The sequence below is a fragment of the Musa acuminata genome, chromosome BXJ3-1, assembly GCF_036884655.1.
Source record: "Musa acuminata AAA Group cultivar baxijiao chromosome BXJ3-1, Cavendish_Baxijiao_AAA, whole genome shotgun sequence".
Taxonomy (NCBI): domain Eukaryota; kingdom Viridiplantae; phylum Streptophyta; class Magnoliopsida; order Zingiberales; family Musaceae; genus Musa; species Musa acuminata.
In genome coordinates, this window is record NC_088349.1 from 41,927,507 (window position 1) to 41,943,399 (window position 15,893).

Here is a 15,893-nt window from a genome sequence, read left to right on the forward strand (position 1 = left end):
ACTTGGAGTTTGTCTCTACATGCTCCACCTCTTTGGCCCCTTTTACGACCAAGCGCTCTCCCTCCATGAGAGTAAGGGATCAATGACTTTCACGGAAGTCCTGTCTCTATGGTATCATGGTGCTGCCATGCCCATGACCCTACTATCTATCGCCTCGTATCTGTATCCATTTTTTTCACGATTAGTAGATATATCTTTATGGCACTCCTCTGAGTCCACCTCCATTCTAACTGATGCTTGATTTTGGGTAACTAAGTCCCTCTGAACTCATCATCGCTTCCTTATCCCTTTCGACCCCCTGCTTCAACACCTCTATATTCTCCAAGGAGCTCTCTTTGGTTGATAGAAAGACAGACTAAACTCCCATGCATGGCCTTTGCCATCATATTGTAGGGTTTGCATCGATTCTATTCTCCTTAGCTTCCTTGGTAGCAATGTTCGCTTACTCGATCTTGTCATCCGACTTACCGGGCTCCCTTAAGCGAATATGGGCTCTGGAGTAGTCCAACTCTCTAGTTGCTTCGATCATACCTCTGTATGATCAAGTCCCTCCCATATGACTCACTGGTACTTGCATTCGAACTTTTCCCTTGGTGGAACACAGCCCCCATATGCTGATAACAAAGGCTTTCATCCGATGCAAAATTCGATGTACGCATAGAAGACCCGCCTCTGCGATACCATGGCCTTTACTCCTTGAATCCATAGCCCTTCTTGTCGTCGTGTTGTTAATCGAAGTGGAGCTTCTAGTTGCTCCCGATTATACCTCCGTATGATCTAGTCCCTCACGGGACTATGTCGTATGTATCGCATTGCCATGAACTGTTCCATCACGATCCGTTGCACCATGTCACCTCCTGGTGACATCTTTATTGTATTTTGATCCTTGTGGGATGAACTCGAATTATGACCCCTTCATGTGTGGCCTCTACCAACACATCGCAGGGTCTCTTCCACCTTCGATTTTGTTTGCTCCTTTAGCAATCGACTTTCATCCACCCACTCTTGGGTCACACCTAGATGAAGCACCACTCTAGGATAGTCTGTTGCCTAGTAGCTCCCGAAGTCCATCAACTTCGCTAAAAGTGATGCACCATTGTTCGGATCCTGGGCCTCTACCCCTACTAGCACAATCTCTGTTGCGCACTGCTTCCTTCATGGCAACTTGAATGGCAACAATGTGGCATATTCTTCAAGAGTACCTACCTCTGCATCCTCTTGCCTCGTGCTAAGGCCTTCTAAACACAACTTCGCCTCCGCAAGTTGAGTCACCTTAGTTCCTCTATCAAATACTTCTTCGAGATAATGTGCATGTACCTAGAAGCTCCCTTCGTCTTTGGCACCATGCAAGATGTGTCTGCTCCGTCAGAATGAAAGACTCATGGAACAATATGATCCTACTCTTGCCTCTGCAAGAGTTCATGTCCTTGACCTCTGTCCAAGGAAAGCACTATACCTCCGCTCCATGTTCCATCTTCTATACTGGCTCTCTTCATGCGGCTTGGGTACTTCACCAAGTTACACCCAAGTTGCTTCGCTCCTCGTTTTTGCATTAAGTTGATGGTGGCCCTTGTGCCCACCATTCCACGGGTTGGCCCTCCCTTGAGTCCGATCTCCATATCGAGTCCAAATGTGTCTTTATTTGTGTTGCTTTGGGTTGCTCCCCCACTTGATCTCATAATGCATCCACCAATGCATTCTCTCAAGCGAGATCATGTGACGACTCCTTGTTGCTTGCTCGGTCCATTGAGCTTCGTGGAGTTGTTGTTTGTTGAGGTATTCCTCCTCAACATGTGCGGTATGTTGCATATGATTCTACCTCTGGAAAATTTGGGATCTATCCCTCCTTAATAACTGCCCTATTGGAGCAACATCTTTCTTTATTTCGGAGACCACCATCCCCTTGGACTACTCTGATTTGCTGAATAAACTGTGCATTATTCTACCTCATGCAAACGCACTTGCTAGATTGTGACTCCACGTTAATACAGCCCTCGTTGCACCGCTCAAGGCCTAGCAACATATTGAACTCGCTGCACACTTCATCCTCCTACGGACGTATCCTTCATATGCTGAAGAGAAAGCTTCAATGCTCCATGGTGTCAAGTTTCAATCGCCTTGGGATAGCCGTGAATATTCCATCGTCCACATACAAGCCAATGCATGAGTACCGAATTCCTCGAGTTAGCAATTCCCCTCACCTCTGTGAACTTTGCACAACTCTTTCGCTCGCTAAGCAACTCATTCCACCTTACATTGTCTCATCCTTTACTAAGCGCCTCACTTGCCTTAAGCACTATTAAGTATAGTTGTCAACGTTGAGCTGTAGCTCGGACTCAGCCATCCTAACCTTTGTGCGCTCCGTATTCTTCCAAGTTTGCTTGTTCTCATAGTGCCTCTTGCGCGAAGGGTTGGCCATTTCTTTGAATGCCAATCTCAAATGCCCGCTCCTCTGAGCAACTCTTTTTCCCTACATCTCCATGCCCGTTTTCCTCCAAACGGTAGCGCGTGTGCTGACTACCCTCAACGCAGCCTTGCTAGGTCCCCCACGTTTGCATGTCAAGTATTTCTATGAGTGTTTGTCCCGCTCTGATACCATCTGTCACGAACTTAGCTGGTTTTGCCTAAGTTGTGCGGCACTCTTGCGTGTCCGTCCGTAAAGATCAGCCTCCCTGAAGCCTCTCATGATCCCTTATGACTCACAAAAGAGAAAACGAGTTAGAGAAAATACCTCACTCGGTATCTACAAGCAAACATTTCTGAAAATACTTCATAGACAATGCAAATTATAAACAGACTTTACAAGCTCAGAACAATTACATAACAAATGGTCAAAATAATCCACTATAGATCGAAAATCTCTCACAAGTGTCTACATGACATAACATTTATTTATAAGTCTAAAGGGGCCATCAAACCTAACTAAAATGAGATTATTAAGCTTTCGACCGTCCCTTTACATGCTGTGCAAAGCATGAACATACTAAAAGACACATATATAAACATTACATCAAACATCCTGTTTAAAAGTTTGTCCGTGACAGTAGGCAAAATCGTCCCTCATGCCATATCTATATGTCTATATATACAAAATCTATATGAACATCCAAGAAACCAAATGAACACCTGATCATGTTGCTAAGACCATGGGGAATAAACCCAGGCCATTTAGGGCCTCAAATGCAAAGGGATTGACATTACGTGGGTCTAACTAATTAAGCCGGTGAAATAGTACCCGAACAATTTCACGTTGATTCAACCTCTCTACCAGGAAATCGGAGAACATGTACTCTTCCCAGGGTGACATTTGTAATTGAATCCGTCCCTCAGCCGTTCTTTTCTCGAGCTAGAGACGCCGGAAGACCACGAGCCATGGGCTTGCGCTCCGGCGGCGCTCGCCAGCTCGCGCACTTCCTGGTCTCGAAACCATGCGCCGTTCGCTCCCTGATCGTCTCGCAGACGAAGATGATCACGGCGTACGGGAAGAACGGGGACGTGCAGAAGGCCATAGAGCTCTTCGAACAAATGCCCCACAGAAACCAGGTCTCCTACAACGCGATGCTCTCCGTCCTCCTCGATTCGGGCCGCTTAGGTTCCGCCTTGCAGTTGTTCGAGGAAATGCCTCGGAAGAATGCGCGGTCCTACACGTCGATGATCGCTGGACTCTCGAGGTCAGGACACGTTAGGGATGCGCGGCAGCTGTTTGATTCCATTCCGCCGAGTGATCGGAACGTGTTCTCGTGGACAGCCATGATATCTTGCTACGCGCAGAACAATGAGCCCCACCGAGCTGTGAGCCTCTTCTCGGGTCTCTACAGGGAACTCTTCGAGTCGAAAGTGATACCCAACTCTTATACTTTGAGTGTTGTTCTCAAGTCTTGTGGTTGCATACGATCTCTTGTGGCCGTAAGGCAGATCCACTCTTTGACACTGAAGCTGTTGGATGAGGCAGGAGAAGGATCTGTCTTTGCTCAGAATGCTCTAATCGATGTGTATGCCAAATTGGATTGCTTACATGACGCAGAACATGTCTTCAATAGGATGAAGTGGAAGGATTTAGCTTCAAGGAATATTATGATGGATGCCTATGCCCATAACTTGTTGCTGGACCAAGCTTTCAAGATTTTCAACTCCATGAACGAAAGGGATACACTTTCATGGAACATTATGATGTCGGGATTGCTGGAAGGCCGTCGTGGATTAGAAGCTCTGAGGTTATTCCTCTCCTTGTTAAGATTAGGCCATGACACAAAGCCCAACTTGTCGACCTACACGATCATCTTAACTGCTTGTGCTACTCATACCATGCTTGAATTCGGAAGGCAGATACATGGTCACACTGTGAAGAATAGTCTATATCCAAACAACATATTTGTTTCAAACTCCTTGGTCACAATGTATGCCAACTGTGGATTGATGGAAGACTCGTTGCAAGTGTTCAAGGAGATGCCAAAGAAAGATGTGATCTCATTGAACTCTGTGATACATGGTCTTGGGAAAAATGGGCATGCGCAAAAAGCTTTGGAGATTGCAGAAAAGGCACTGGCTTCAAATAACTTTAATGGCAACACATTTTCGGCTATACTTACTAGTTGCAGCCATGGTGGCTTAGTTGTCGACGGTTTGGATTATTTCAACTCAATGAGTAGAAAATGCGGCATAGAACCAACTTTAGATCACTACATTTGTGCGGTAGATATGCTTGGGAGAGCTGGCATGCTTAAGGAAGCTCATGATCTGTTGCGAAGCATGCCTTTTGCAGCAAATTCTGTTGCATGGTCTACTCTTCTTAATGCATGTTCGATACATGGGAGCTTAAACATAGGCAGAGTCGCAGCACAAGAGCTGCAGATGCTGGAGACTGATAACGCAAAGAGCTATTTAGGACTTGCAAACATCTATTGCAGAACAGAAACTGGAAGGGAATCAAGGGAACTTCTTAATTTACTAAGAGAGAAAGGTATAGTAAAGGAACTTGGGTCCAGTTGGGTTGTTGAAATATAGGATCTCAAGCAAAACCTAGTATTGTCCCACGTGGTGGTGAATGATGATCCAATTCTTTGGAAAAAAGATACAACAAATGACTTGCTTTGATGTGAAGGATTCAAGAGAAATAGAACTCCTCTATTAGAAAGAAGAATGTGAGTGTCCTCATTTCGATTAATTTCAGAACAGTCAGTTGGACATGATGTGAAACAACCATGGAGTTTAGAGACATAATGTCTGCATCTTTCTGGTATATCTTCTTGCCCTTTATTTGTCTCATCTTATATTGGAGATAAAATACAGCAAAGCAGCTATTATATCATTTTCCATATCAATAACTGAGATTGTTACTTAATCATGCTAATTAGTTGACCCTTATCTGCTTTTTTGTTTCGTGCACGTAGGTATGTGGTAGTTGACCCTTGTCTGCAACAATACCTGTTACAAACCAATCCACTATATTGAAGGAAAAGAAAAAAATTGAGTGCAGAATTTTTTGCTTTTTTTCTTGTATAGATGTCTGTAAGGCACAAATAAGGCAAGGATTTCCACTACAGCTGGTCCTCCAATCCTCATACAAGTCTACTTACTAGCTGTAGCTAATATCTTAATGTTGCTTTATCTAGGAGATGCAATGGTGCAAATTGCATCAATATGCTTAAGAAGGGACATACCCAGACTAATACAGGCATGACCTGAGATTTTGGAAATGGTGATCAGGGTAGTATCTTCATCGGCTGGAGCTGGAATTGATGACTAATGAGGCCAACAGCAGGCACAATTCGATCACTGTTGATAACTGATAACTTTCAAGAACAGATCATTTCAAAAGCCCATCTTGATTGTTTGGCGAAGCAACATATTCTGATGACATTTGTTGCTGATAGGACAGATCCTTTTGAACAGGTTTGCTTGTGTATATGCCTTGTACGACAACAAACAAACAGAATAAGAAAAGTCATGACTTCACATAAATAATTTGAACTCTGCTTAAGTAGTTAAATGGTTGAAAAGGTTTCAAGATATCAAATTTGAAAAGCTGATTTTTGTCAAATGATTAAGGTCAGTATAACAGGATGTTTTTGTTATTCTGGAAACCAGTTAGAGGGGACCGTTTAGTAGATTGTATTGTGGTAGCTGCATTTCCACTCAACTTATCTAGCCAGTGAATTATATTTGGTAAAATTTGAGCATGAAATACGTTGTTTATTATGAACGAATTACATTGCTTGTGAAGTTCTGATATGCAAACAATTGTTGTATTTTGATGTTCAAGGTAAAACAAATTGTTGTATATGGAGCATTATGGAATGCTGTGGGGGAACCGATGCAGCAACGCATGCAGGTGATGAGGAGACACAGTAGAGTGCATGAACCAGAGCATTGAGGAGCTCCGTCAACCGTAATCAGAAGAAGAGCTTTCCATTGGTGATTGCTCGAGCTGAGATGAGGTCGTTGCCCATGGTCTGATGATTCCCATCCCAGTGATCCGACCGAGCTGCTGCTGGCTGCCACCAATAAGCTTCTAGAACAATCGGTGCTCACCGTGGAAGGAAGACAGGAACTATTGCTTGTTTCATGACCAAATCAAATATCACTAGGCCACAAGAAAATACAGTGTACAATTTGGCTTTTCTCTTTTGTTATTGCTCTTTTTTCCCCAACAATGTTTAAATCTTCATAAATCTTCTTGATTTCACCAAAAAAGGTACTGTATTGTATTATTTATGCTACTCACTCAGAAAAATAAACGAGATCAGAAATTATGTTTGCATGAGACAATACATGGAAGAATATTAAGCTTTAAAAATATGTAGGTACAATGGTCAAGTTGTTCATTTGCTTGATTAGGATTTGAATTATAAGTACAGTTTTGTATCCTTACTTTTATGTTTATGGGGGAAAATTCTAATGTTTCTTATATAATATTAAGATTAATACGAGGGTCTTTCGTCACAACAGCACCAGTGGTCTAGTGGTAGAATAGTACCCTGCCACGGTACAGACCCGGGTTCGATTCCCGGCTGGTGCACTCGTAATTATCATGTTTTACATTTTGTTTTGAACCATAGTCCCCAAAAATATTAATTTGACTTAATGGTTGAAGTTTCTCATAATTCCTATTTCTTTTACTAACCGTAGAAAAGGGAACACAAACTGAGCTCCATCACTGCTCCTCTCTCTCTCTCTCTCTCTCTCATCGCCCACCTCTGTCACTGCTAAAATTTCTCCTGCCCGCCCTGCCCGTGATTTCGCCTCTCTCGAACTTCTCGCCACTGCCCGCTCTGCCCGCCCCCAGTTCCTTTTTCCTCCTCTCCTGCCCTCACTCTTCTTTTAGCCTACTCGCTAGGGTTCCTGAGAAGGCCTCCTCCTTCGCCGGATCCCTCCGTTTCTTGCTCGATTCCTCCTCCTTTTTCCTCGGTTTTCACCTTGATTCCCGTTCCAATCCTTGTCCGCTTCCAATTTCTTTCGTTTTTTTCTTGTTCCCAATTCTGTGGTATTTTTCCGGTAGAAAGGAGGGATTTTTTGAGGCCTTTTTTTAAAAATTTATTTCCTGCGGGCAGTGGAAGGAGCGGTCTTTCTTGTGCGAGGATCTTTGGCGTGCTGAGTGGATTTCGAACCGCTTGGTTTCCTGGCGATGGGCTTCGGACCAGAGGAGGCTCACCTGGCAGAGTGGGAAGCAACCAAGGAGGGAATCGGGAGGAAGGACAGGAGGAGGAGGAGGAAGAAGAAGAAGAAGAACGAGGGAAGCAGTAGCAAGCGGGAAGAGACAGGGTGCTGGATGAAGTTCCGCTTGATGGGTGGTTGCATCCCTTCCAGAGCCAAGGTGGATACTTCGATCAGTAGCGCCACCACTCAGTGCGGTAATATTTAGGCCACCTGTGCATTTTACCTTTGACTTGGGTCTCCCACAATGTTCCTGATGCTCTGTTACTAATCTGTGATCCGGGTTGCTTGACGTTCATAGGCACTGGATAGGCTTGTTGTTGTTTTAGTACCGGTGGACCATCTCTATTATTAGGTTGGGTGCTTGTCTTTTGGTAATTATTGCTAGAAATGATCCGATACCCAGCAGAAAATGTGAAGAGGACTGTTACTTGGTACTGCACGAGGTTTGATAGGCAATGCATGTTGCTTAATTTCGTACTGATATGCTTCTGTATGATGCTTGTCGTTTGGTGATTATTGCATAACAATAATTTAGTTTGCTGAGCATTATCTGGGAAAACGATTGCTTTCCTGCCCAGTTGGTAAAAAAAAGAAAAAGAGGTGGTGTTGCAGTCAAAGGAAGGTATTAACTTTGAACTTAACTTGCCACCTAATTTTGGAGGCTCCACATCTTGCGACTTCAGTTCTTCTGTGATTGATGAGATTGTTTTTAGCATGCATGTATTTGAATGAAACACACACCTTTCAAGTTTGTCTGTGGATTTTTCCCTCTCCAAAAGCAACAAGCTGCAATATCCCAACAATTTACCCCTCTCCATGTACGATAGATCCTCACGTTGGATGTTAAAGTTTACTACAATTATGTGAGAAGCAACAGGATTTGATGGAATTTGCAAAATCTTTTGGATGAAGCAGGCATATTTAGAGGAAATTAAGAGGGATAAGAAATTGTTGAAGCCCAAGGTGATCTATTGCTTTAGCTTGACTTTTACTTACTCTTTCTTGCTAACTGTTCTTCATAGTACCTTCACTTCTGCATGGCAGAAGATCTGAAGTTCTTGTTTAATGGTTAAATAATGGTGATTTTTAGTTAATTTTATACTCCTTTATTAGAATTTAACTAGTCTAATGGATAAGTGAACCATTTGAGGGCATATTGCTGCCTATGAAGGTCTGTTGAGATGGGTATATATTCACTTTTGTATTCTGGTTCTTTGGAATAGATTAAGAACTTGTATTGCAATGGTAGTGATGGGTATCCTTAGGTGAATTTCTTTATTAGATTTGTTGGAATTTCAAAGTAATACAGCCATAGAATCTAGAGGAGAGCTTTAAGATTTTCATTACTTTTTCGTTCCTTTGAAGGATCTAATGGCAGATCTAATGGGATCCCTCAACTGCTGTTTAACTAATTGAGGCCCTGTTGGCTGGCTGGCGATCCCAGTAGGAACCATTTTCCAAGATTTTCAGGTGACTGACATGAAGGTGGTTGGATCGGTCAGCATTCAAAGTGAAGCATCTCTACACTTAGTTCCACTGGCAAATAAAACAGCAGAATTGAACTTACTATGGTTTGCAATGCTTATGAAAGTATTCTGATAATTTGCTTACCATAGCTCATAGGCCGTAATGGGACTTGTCAAAATTTAAAAAGATGCAGCAATACAAGCTTAATAAAATCGCATAATGTAGGTGTTCTTCAGATTATGTTTGTTTTCTTTGATACACATGACATACTTGCATTTCACCTCCGTAGATATAGTTGCTGTTTCTTCTCATTCATACAACGGATGATTATGATTGGCTACTGTAGTTTCTTAACTTACATCTATGGTTTTATAAATTTCTTTTCCCTAGGGTGTATATATGTTTATATTTGACATTTGTTCTAGGCATACATGCTTACTCATGATTATCCTTTCATAGCTTTCCATTGTATTCTGCATGTCAATTAGTTAACACTGAATTGTGCATGGACTTGCAGAAAGTAAGTCAACAAATGATGGTAGCAGGGACCAGCCAGTTGCTCCACTAGCATCTGGTTCTACCACCACTAGTAATGCTGAAAGCAGTTCATCTGCTTCCAAAGTAGGGGAGGATCTAAAGGTTGCATCCCAATTGCGGAAGTTCGCCTTCAATGAGCTCAAGTCTGCAACAAGAAACTTTAGGCCAGAAAGCCTCCTTGGAGAGGGAGGATTTGGTTGTGTCTTTAAGGGATGGATTGAGGAGAATGGAACTGCTCCTGTGAGACCTGGTACAGGACTTACTGTTGCAGTCAAAACCCTAAACCATGATGGTCTTCAAGGTCATAGAGAATGGCTGGTACGTTGTTCAGAAAATACTAGCTTTGAGTAATGAGTAACAAGCATATTTTCCTTACCATGTGTCCTTAGTTGATGAAAATTTGTGATGTAATTTCCTTTTCATTTACCTTCAGGCTGAAGTTAACTATCTTGGTGAACTTCAACATCCGAATTTGGTAAAGTTGATCGGGTATTGCATTGAAGATGATCAAAGATTGCTAGTGTATGAGTTTATGCCTCGTGGAAGTTTGGAAAACCATCTTTTCAGAAGTATACAACTCACCATGCCTTGGATCTTTTATGTTTGTTTCAATATCCAACTGTTTTATGTATTAAGAAAGCCTTTTCCCTTTTGTTGAATCCTATCACTATTTCCTGAACCTGGTTGAAAGTCGAAATATTTACCTGACAAATCATTTCTTTCTTTTACTTGTTTAATATATCAGTGGTGAGTTTCATTTTGTGCTATTATAGTTAACTCTATATTATGTCCATGTTGAAGGCATGTGGGAAGCATATGGCATTTAAAGCCCTTGGGTTTAGTCGATATGCTGCTATTACTTTCGTATATTTCAGTGTTAAGTCTTCATTTAGGCTTGTTCCTAGTCAAGGTCTAAAAGCAGTGAAATATAGGTAATGCTAATTACATAGAGGATGATCAACTTCGTATATAAGCTGAAGTCATCCTCTTACCACAATATTATCATAAAATATATTCATCATTATGTCTTGTGTCCCTATATCTTGTATTTTCCATCTCTAGTCAGGTCTATATCCATGCTATGCAGGTTCTTGGCTGTTGCTTCAAGATCTGTTACCTTATTGTGTTCTGTGAAGGTGGATGCTTCTGTAGCTTGTCTGCTCCATTATAAACAAATAATGTCATATTGTTTCATTAAATTTTGACAAATTGGTGTTCTGCTGATTTAATATAAACATTGTTTCTTGAGTACTGGTAACAAACTCACAACAACTTCCTTATTTAAATGTGGGCTTTCATCTGGTATTTCCATAGGTCAAAAATTGAAGATCATTTCTCCTCCTTTTCATTAGGATGGATTCTGTTAGATGCAATAAATTATATGAGACCTAATAGGTGCCTGTGCTTAAAATCTTTCTCTCCAGCATATTCTTGTTTCGGTGACAAACTACATGAATGTTAGGAAAATAGTCAATTCTTACATGAGTTTACAACTAAAAATCTTTGTGAAATTCCTGTTCTAGTTGATATTGTTGTCTCAGTCTTCCATTTTGGGTAAAGAACCTTTTTGTCGATCTAGATGAATGTAGAAGTATTTCTTCTGTTAGAACATGGATGGGTTGTACAAAATCCATTTTTATTGGTTCCCTTCATTTCCTTCACCTGTGGAGCCTAATATCTGTATTAATATGATAGGACATGATTATGCATCTGGTTCAATGAAAAGAATTGGTGTGGATAATCTTGTCCAACCTGTTAATTTTTTTAAAGGATGTTGGCCCCTCTTTTACATATAAATTTCTCTTCATTACTGCTCTGGATCCTCTCTCTCTCTCTCTCTCTCTCTCTCTCTATATATATATATATATATATATATATATATATATATATATATATATATATATATATATATATATATATATATATATAAATATATATATCTGTCACTCAGTTTATATCACTTTCTTTTTCGCTTTGTTCATGTAGTCTTTTGGAGAACTTGCAGTTTCTTTTCTCTGTGTTTCATCTCAAGCTGCTGTTTTTCACCTATATATATGTTGCATCTGGAGAATTATCTTATAATCTTTCCTACTGTTTATCCTATCTGCAACAGGATCCCTTCCTTTACCATGGTCCATCAGAATAAGAATTGCACTTGGAGCAGCAAAGGGTCTTGCTTTTCTTCATGAGGAAGCTGAAAGACCAGTGATATATCGTGACTTTAAATCTTCTAATATTCTGTTAGATGTGGTATGTTTAAAATGCTATATATCTACATTTTTCCTTTTGGTATTGGCTCATTTCTTGAACTTCAAGCGTCCAGGATTACAATGCAAAGCTCTCAGATTTTGGGCTTGCTAAAGATGCTCCTGAAGGTGATAAAACCCATGTGTCTACCCGAGTGATGGGGACGTATGGATATGCAGCTCCAGAATATGTTATGACAGGTCAGTTTATCATTTGATTTTTTTTTTCTGGGTTGATTTATTTTTGGACTTTATATTAGATGTTTCACATGCAATTACATCACTAATTCTACTTGAAACAACTGATTGTTGGTTGCTACAGCATGATGCTTGAAAACTCTCTTCATTAAATCTCTCTTGTTTTTTCATTTTTTGCTCAATCATTTTGAATAATGTTTATAGAATGCCATTTTTAGGGAATATGTTATCAACATTGTTATCCTTTTAATAAATTTTCACTGCTTTATCCACGGTTTGGATAGTTCATCTTCTGATCACTACAGAAGTAGGCCGTACAGATCGTCCATTGTACACTCATCTCTAGATTACGTATCATCTTGTTGCTCCATTTTTGTTTCTTGAAATATATTTTAAAACTTCCACCGAATTTTTGTAAATGGCAACACTGAGGATTAATATGTAAGCCTGGTCCTGGAAGGTAATATAGTCATTTGGATGGAAAAAATAAACTCCCTAGGCATATTCTTTGCCTTGGACTTGCAGTCACCTGCATTCCCTTTCTAATTTGTATTTTTAAATCTTATCGTAGATCTGTGACAAACAATAATTGTCGATTGACTCTAGCGTGCTACTTATTTTATATGCTTTTAATGATTTGGAAGAAAACATAGATAAAGTAAGTTCCCATTAGATATCAGCAGATGTGAAATAATAGTTTAATATGCATGAGAACACGTTCAGCAGGTATCGTGAGTATAATTCAAAGATTCGTAGTTGGCCTCCAGAACTAATTGAGGAGATTATTTGGTAGAGTTTTTGTGTGGACGGAGAAATGTTGGTCACCTTGTGGCAGAAGATTGAGCATTCACATATACTACCATGTTCCATTTGTCATCATGCCCCTTTTGGAAATTGATTATAGAAGATCTTAATCCATCAAGGTTGTCAGAATTTGTTTCCATTCTCAAACTAGAAATATGCCTACTTGTGTGGCAAGTTCTCTATTCAATACCATATCCTTCAATTGAAGAAACAGCGGTGGTTATCTGGAATTACTTTCATGTTGATTTTAGTAAGATATTTTTTACTTTTATAAATGTTTGTGGCTTCTCATACCCGTTTAAGATAATACACATACATTTAGGTATGAATCTTCAATGATTGAGTGATCTATATCAGTATTTTTATTCTTGCTTCAACATTCTGGATATTATCCTTGACTATCCTTGTTTGTTTGCAGGGCATTTGACATCAAAGAGTGATGTCTACAGCTTTGGAGTGGTGCTGCTTGAAATGATGACAGGTCGAAGGTCCATGGACAAAAACCGGCCGAATGGAGAGCACAACCTGGTGGAGTGGGCACGTCCCCACCTCGGAGAAAGACGGCGCTTTTACAGACTCATAGATCCACGTTTGGAAGGCAACTTCTCTGTGAAAGGTGCCCAGAAAGTATCCCAACTTGCGTATGCATGCCTCAGTCGGGATTCCAAGGCAAGGCCGATGATGAGCGAGGTTGTGGAAGCCCTCAAACCACTTGTTAACCTTAAAGACATGGCCAGCTCTTCCTACTTCTTCCAGACCATGCAAACAGAACGAGCCATGGCACATTCCAACAGCCTGGGTGCGAGAAATGGATCGAAGCTGCAGGGTTCCTTCGGAAGGAATGGCCAACAGCCAATGAGGAGCCTTTCACATGGTGCACATGCTTCTTCATACCACCAATCTCCAAAGCCTAGCGGGCGATAACCATGAATGGATCAGTTGTCATTTCTACTCGAGGAAATAGATCGGGCTGGCCACCGGTGAGTTTAAGGACTTTGTGGAGTCTGATGGGCTGTCGTGAATGGAAGTTTTACGAGGGTATTTCTGTTGGTACCACCCTTTGTTTTCTGAAATATAACTGTGATGAATATTGACAGTTGATGCCGACCTCATACGGTCCATCAATCATCTGTCGTGGTTGTTATATAGTTGAATGGACTCAGAGGTAGTCTTTAGAATGCATGCTCGAAGAATCTTGGGATATCAGGGGGGCTGGTAGTGGTCGTCTTTGGGATCTTTTCTATTCCACGAAATCCGAGTGACAGTGTGTGAAGAGCTTGAAGCATGAGAAGCACATTTTGGAACTCTCAGGGGCCACCTTTCTACGTCAACAGAGTATGAGTTGCTGTTGTTTTCTGGTTGGTGATTCCTCTGGTTTGGAGTCTTCATTTGATGTGAGCTTAAAAGTTCATCGAATTACTACTACAGGATTGCAAGTGGTTCGTCATCTGCGCATTGTTTCTCTCGTTTACAAGACAGGCGAGCACTGTAGCACCGTGATGATCAAAAGAAGTGAAGGTAAAAATAAAAATCGGAAGAAAGCTTGTATGTTTTATTGATGTCATATTGTTAAGATGGTTTCATAGAAACTAATGAAGAAGCTAAATCGTCGTGATGATAATGGTTTGCTAAATATGCTAGTTGTTTTATCGATAGAGTTCATTGAGCAAAGTTGCAAATTGTCATGTTGAAGATAATGTCGTATAAAATGACAATCGTTCTCGTTATGAGCGATTTGAATGCCGCTTGAGCTATCATGATAGAGTTGTGTTGGAGGTTGAAATAAGACCCCCTAAATCTTAGAAGTAACCAACATAATCAAAGTAATTCGGCTAGAATATCAACAAGGGCATGGTATTAAAAATGTCTTAGTTATAAAATCTAGCCCATTAAAAATTATTCCTTTTCTTCTTATAAGCATTTTTGGTTTATCATTGGGGCATTGGTTCTTATGTTTAATCTTAGAACAAACGCAAGCACCGTAGCACCGTGATGACGGTGATCTCCAAATTGCTACAAAGATTTTGAATTATTTTATTATAAGAGCACATGATTCTGTATGGATTTTGAATTATTTTATTATAAGAGCACATGATTATGTATGATCGGATTCTATAATTTAAGATTATGTTATCGTATCTAAGATATATTGTGATTATGATTGAATTCTAATTTTGATTATGACTTTGATGATTATGATCTTGATGTGAGAGATTTTTTTAATTATTTATTTTAAATTCTATGCTCTTGTCTATAAATAGATAGGACTTTCTAGGGACTATACACATATAATATGCAGATATACGGATATACAAATATATAAATAAAAGGATATGTGTAGATATTGAGAGATTCAGATATTCTCTTATCTCTCTTTAATCACATGAACCAGTCAATGAAAGATTACATATCTTATCTCATCTTCTTTTTGTTCCTAAATCCATCGATCATAATGGCCCTGTGAAGGCTATAAACTATAAAGAAAATGCAGATCGACATCATTATATATCTCAAATCCAATGACGCTTACGGATCAAATAAAAGCTTTTTTAGAAGCATCGAATAGGCACACATCGTAATATTTAGAGATATATTATTATTTGACTTCAGATTTTAACATAAAAGTCTTCCATCAAATAATAACATATTATGGTTTTTATACTTGAAATTTAGTATTAGGGCTGACTTAGTATTTAGATATGGTGAGAGGGCTCGAATAGGAAAGGGCAACCTGTAGATAAAGTTAGAGGACTCGTAACAATATTGAACCACTACTGAGCTGTGCATTATATGCATCATGCTGGAGTTTGATCTAGGCTATGTTGAGACTTGATGAGGACGTCAAGCTCTTGAGTGGGAGATATCGTAAAATATTGATTACTCCCACATCGAAAGTGGGTGAGATTAATATTGACTTATAGGAGTCTAATAAGTATATTATTATATAAACTCCAGCTTAAGCATTTTGACAACACAAAACACATA

The 15,893-nt window shown here is 40.1% G+C and overlaps 2 protein-coding genes and 1 non-coding gene across 4 annotated transcripts; all 3 read left to right on the forward strand.

Annotated features, from left to right (window-relative positions):
- Window positions 1-3,180: 3,180 nt before the first annotated feature.
- On the forward strand, window positions 3,181-6,760 carry LOC135628953 (pentatricopeptide repeat-containing protein At4g02750-like). Its single transcript, XM_065135980.1, has 2 exons — window positions 3,181-5,236; window positions 6,263-6,760. The coding sequence occupies exon 1, from the start codon at window positions 3,373-3,375 to the stop codon at window positions 5,002-5,004; it is 1,632 nt and encodes a 543-aa protein (XP_064992052.1). The 5' UTR covers window positions 3,181-3,372; the 3' UTR covers window positions 5,005-5,236; window positions 6,263-6,760.
- A 187-nt stretch (window positions 6,761-6,947) lies between these two features.
- On the forward strand, window positions 6,948-7,018 carry TRNAG-GCC (transfer RNA glycine (anticodon GCC)). The gene has a single exon. It is a non-coding gene; the product is annotated as a tRNA-Gly (tRNA).
- A 170-nt stretch (window positions 7,019-7,188) lies between these two features.
- LOC103973702 (serine/threonine-protein kinase PBL34) lies at window positions 7,189-14,090 on the forward strand. Of its 2 annotated transcripts, XM_009388341.3 has the most exons (7): window positions 7,189-7,407; window positions 7,551-7,850; window positions 9,641-9,978; window positions 10,094-10,229; window positions 11,774-11,910; window positions 11,984-12,107; window positions 13,327-14,090. In XM_009388341.3, exons 2-7 carry the CDS (start codon window positions 7,625-7,627, stop codon window positions 13,830-13,832), a joined length of 1,467 nt encoding a protein of 488 aa, XP_009386616.2. In that variant the 5' UTR covers window positions 7,189-7,407; window positions 7,551-7,624; the 3' UTR covers window positions 13,833-14,090. The 2 variants fall into 2 exon arrangements, with proteins under 2 accessions (XP_009386616.2, XP_064993292.1); XM_065137220.1 differs by having other exon boundaries at window positions 7,189-7,850.
- Window positions 14,091-15,893: the final 1,803 nt, after the last annotated feature.

Coding starts and splice junctions, on each gene's coding strand:
- LOC103973702 (XM_065137220.1), top strand. CDS start 7,625: ATGGGCTTCGGACCAGAGGAGGCTCACCTGGCAGAGTGGGAAGCAACC. Junction 7,851..9,640: donor TAGCGCCACCACTCAGTGCG/GTAATATTTAGG, acceptor ATGGACTTGCAG/AAAGTAAGTCAACAAATGAT. Junction 12,108..13,326: donor TCCAGAATATGTTATGACAG/GTCAGTTTATCA, acceptor GTTTGTTTGCAG/GGCATTTGACATCAAAGAGT.
- LOC135628953 (XM_065135980.1), top strand. CDS start 3,373: ATGGGCTTGCGCTCCGGCGGCGCTCGCCAGCTCGCGCACTTCCTGGTC.